The 3,303-nt window shown below is 44.4% G+C and overlaps 1 protein-coding gene across 2 annotated transcripts in view; it reads right to left on the bottom strand.

Annotated features, from left to right (window-relative positions):
• Positions 1–2,758, bottom strand: part of Snrpc (small nuclear ribonucleoprotein polypeptide C) — a 17,481-nt gene extending 14,723 nt beyond the window's left edge. The window contains exons 1-2 of one of the 2 annotated variants that reach the window (XM_004624213.3): positions 2,697–2,758; positions 2,321–2,363 (exon numbers count right to left, since the gene is read on the bottom strand). In XM_004624213.3, coding sequence (XP_004624270.1) covers positions 2,321–2,363; positions 2,697–2,704 — 51 coding nt within the window. In that variant the 5' untranslated portion in view covers positions 2,705–2,758. The other variant, XM_023722612.1, reaches the window with a different exon arrangement.
• Between the last annotated feature and the right edge of the window lie 545 nt (positions 2,759–3,303).

Below are 3,303 nucleotides of genomic sequence, written 5' to 3' on the forward strand. Positions count from 1 at the left end.
AAAAAAAAAAAAAAAAAAAAAAATCCCTGTAAAGCACTTGAAACTCAATCTGACACAATGAAGTATTCAATCTTAGTCGTTATTTAAGTAGTTCACCGGGATTACAGGTTTGTACCACCACTCATCTAGCTCTTAGTAGTTTTTAATCAAATCAAAGTACCCAGTTCCAATTCAGGGAATTTCTTTCCATTTCAGCCAAACATTTGAGCTTCAAGGGCAGATTATTGGGGCGGGTAAGATGGCTCAGTAGAATAAGCCCTGGCCTGGCAAGCACAAGGGCCTGAGTTCAATGCCCAGTTCTGCCAAAAAAGAACAGATTACTGCAACATTTGCTTCTGTAATTTTTTTTTCATTTTTATATTTGCTAAAGCTTTATTATCTTGGTTCTCCAGTAAAAGTACTGATTGCCTGACAATTCATTTTGCTGCTGCTGTTGTTTTCGGTACCAAGAATCAAATTCAGGACCTTGTGCTTGCCAAGCAGGCACTGTGCCACGCTGTTAAATCCCTGGCCCCTGACAATTAACTCTTGCAAATGTCTCCAAATCATGAACAGTTACAGGAAGGATAAAAACATCTCCAAAAAGGGTCAGAGAGATAGCTTGGTAGACTAAGCACTTGCCTGGCAAGGGCAAGGTCCTGAGTTCAATCCCCAGTACCGCAAAAATAAAAAAAACCTCCAATCACTCTCTCAAGCAATAAGCACTAAACTTCAGCAAGCCCTGGGATACAGGGGTCCTGCCAATACTTCTCCCCCAGGTTCCCAGCTTGTTGGCATCCCCACCTTCTACATCTGGTCCTGGTCCTAGGGCAGAGTCCATGGAGGCTGCATCCTGCCAGCAACTGGCTGTGTTACCATTAATGCCCTGGTCTTGACAGTTGCCTCTTTCCTTGGGTTCTGCCTTCCCCAGGAGTAGCCTGGAGTCAGGTTTACATATTAGATTTATCTACCCCCTCTGGTTAACACCTGTTTTTGCTTTCTTATTTTCTCTGTATGTGTATTTCCTAAGCACAGGAAGTATTTTTTGGCCTCTACTTTACTTTCTTTTTAAAAACTTAATTAGGGCTGGTGAGATGGCTCAGTGGTCTAAAGCCCTACTTGGAACAAGCTTAGCAAAGCACAGGGACCACGGTTCAATCCCCCAGCACCACATGCCAGCCAGCCCTGCCCCCTGGTGGGCTGAGCTGGCCACACACACACACACACACACACACACACAAATAAATAAAAATAAAAAATTTTAAAAAATAAAATAAAAATTAAAACTTAATTAAAGAGCACAAGGGCCAGCCAGAGAGCACAGGGACCAGGTTTCAATGCCAGAAGTGCCACGCCGGCCCCGCACCTGGAGGTGCAGTGAGAGTGATTGAGACATGGTGGTGCACACCTGTAATCCCAGTGCTTGGGAGGTTGAGAAGAGGAGGATAACTATGAGTTTGGATCTGTGTAGTGAGGTCCTATATACTCTGTACTAAATTAATAATTTAATACATTAAAATAATAAAATACTAATAATAAAGAATACAGGGCTGGAGAGATGGCTCAGTGGTCTAAAGCACCTATTTGGAACAAGCTCGGACCACGGTTGGATACCCCAGCACCACATGCCAGCCAGCCCCACCCCCTGGTGGGCTGAGCTGGCCACACACACACACACAATAAATAAATGCAAAAATAAATAAATAAACAGCGGAATATATTTTAAAAAATAATAAATAAGAATACAACTTTAAAAAAAAAGGATACAACTTTAATTTTGTAATTTAGCTTTTTGGAGTTTTGAGACAGGCTCTTGTTATGTAATCCAGGCTGGCCTTGAACTCAATAGACTGGCCTCAATCTGGCCCTGACCTTCTCTGGAGTTGAGATTACTGGGATTATCATTCCCACTTACTTTTGTAATTAAAAATAAAAAAATACTGAAGAACTTTGGGAGTAATTGCGTACTTTTTTTTCTTGTGTGCATCTTTTTCCGGAGTACCAGGGATCGAACTCAGGACCTTGCACTTGCCAGGCAGGTGCTGTGTCACTGAACTATATCACTGGTCAGTATGGAGTAAACTTTTTTGAGCTTTATGGGCAGAAAATTTGAAGTAATAAAATAGAACTGGATAAAGTGGGGGAAAAAAAAAAAAACCACTTCAGACTGAAAGAAATCTGTGCTGAAATTGTTTTTAAGATCTAATTACTAAACACAAGGCTTTTTTGAATCTAAAAAGACAGTCGGGAAACTTGAGGCAGGTGATTGCGGGGAGACCGTGAACAGCCTGGATTACACATTATGACCCTGTCTTAATAGATAAAATAAAAAGCCACTTACAGAGTCATGGGTGAGATACGTATCGCAGTAGTCACAATAAAACCTGAAAAGAGGCAAAATAACGGTAAGATGTCAACCAGTTAATAGATGTCCATCCCTGGAAGCGCTGTCCACGGAAGCAAAAAACAAAAAAACTCCTCGCAATTCGAAGGGGTCACGCAAAACGCTCCCCCAAAGCCCAGGCGTTTTTGTTGCCGTGCGTGCGGCCGGCCTCCACATCCAGAAGGGCTGTCCAGAGCTCGCGAGCTCCCGCCCGCCCGCTGCCCCAGAGCCCCGCTTTTCCCTCCAGAGCTCATGAACCAGAACACGCTCTGCGCCAGTTCCCGGGTCACCACCATGGACCGCCACCTCCCTCAGAAATCAGGGGGCGACTCACTTAGGCATGTTGCTCTACAGGCCGTTGGCGGCTCCTTCGCGGGCCGCCCGGAAATGACGCAAACAGCAGGCGCCGACGCCGCGGAAGCTGTGAAAAAAGCGTGACTTCACAAAGCCTCGCCCCTTGGTAAGAGGCGTGCTTTGCTCGCTCCTCTTCCTCTAGGGGAGGGCGGGAAGGGAGTACGAGTCCTTTCGAGGCTCAACTCGCGCTCACTTAATAGTGATGCTGGACACTTCCGGAAGTGTGATGTTCCCTGTTAAAGTGCCCGGCGCTTCTGGAAATGCTAAAATGCGGGAGGGGGGTGTCACTGAACAAAACAGGCAAAATTATTGTACTCATAGAGTTGACTAGAAGTAACATAAAGCAGATAAAATCAAGCCGGACTCGGTGACATATGACTTGTAATCCCAGAACTCTGAGAGGCTGAGACAGGAGGAGCAAAGTTTAAGCCCCGCCTGGGTAATCGCGACTTTTGTAAGATCCTCTCTCAAAGATTAAAAAGTTAAAAAATAATAGTAAATAATTTTTTAAAATTATATACATACGGGACTGGTGAGATGGCTCAGTGGTCTAAGGCACCTACTTAGAACAAGCTGAGCTAAGCAAA

The sequence above is a fragment of the Octodon degus genome, unplaced genomic scaffold, assembly GCF_000260255.1.
Source record: "Octodon degus isolate 3935 unplaced genomic scaffold, OctDeg1.0 scaffold00005, whole genome shotgun sequence".
Taxonomy (NCBI): Eukaryota; Metazoa; Chordata; class Mammalia; order Rodentia; family Octodontidae; genus Octodon; species Octodon degus.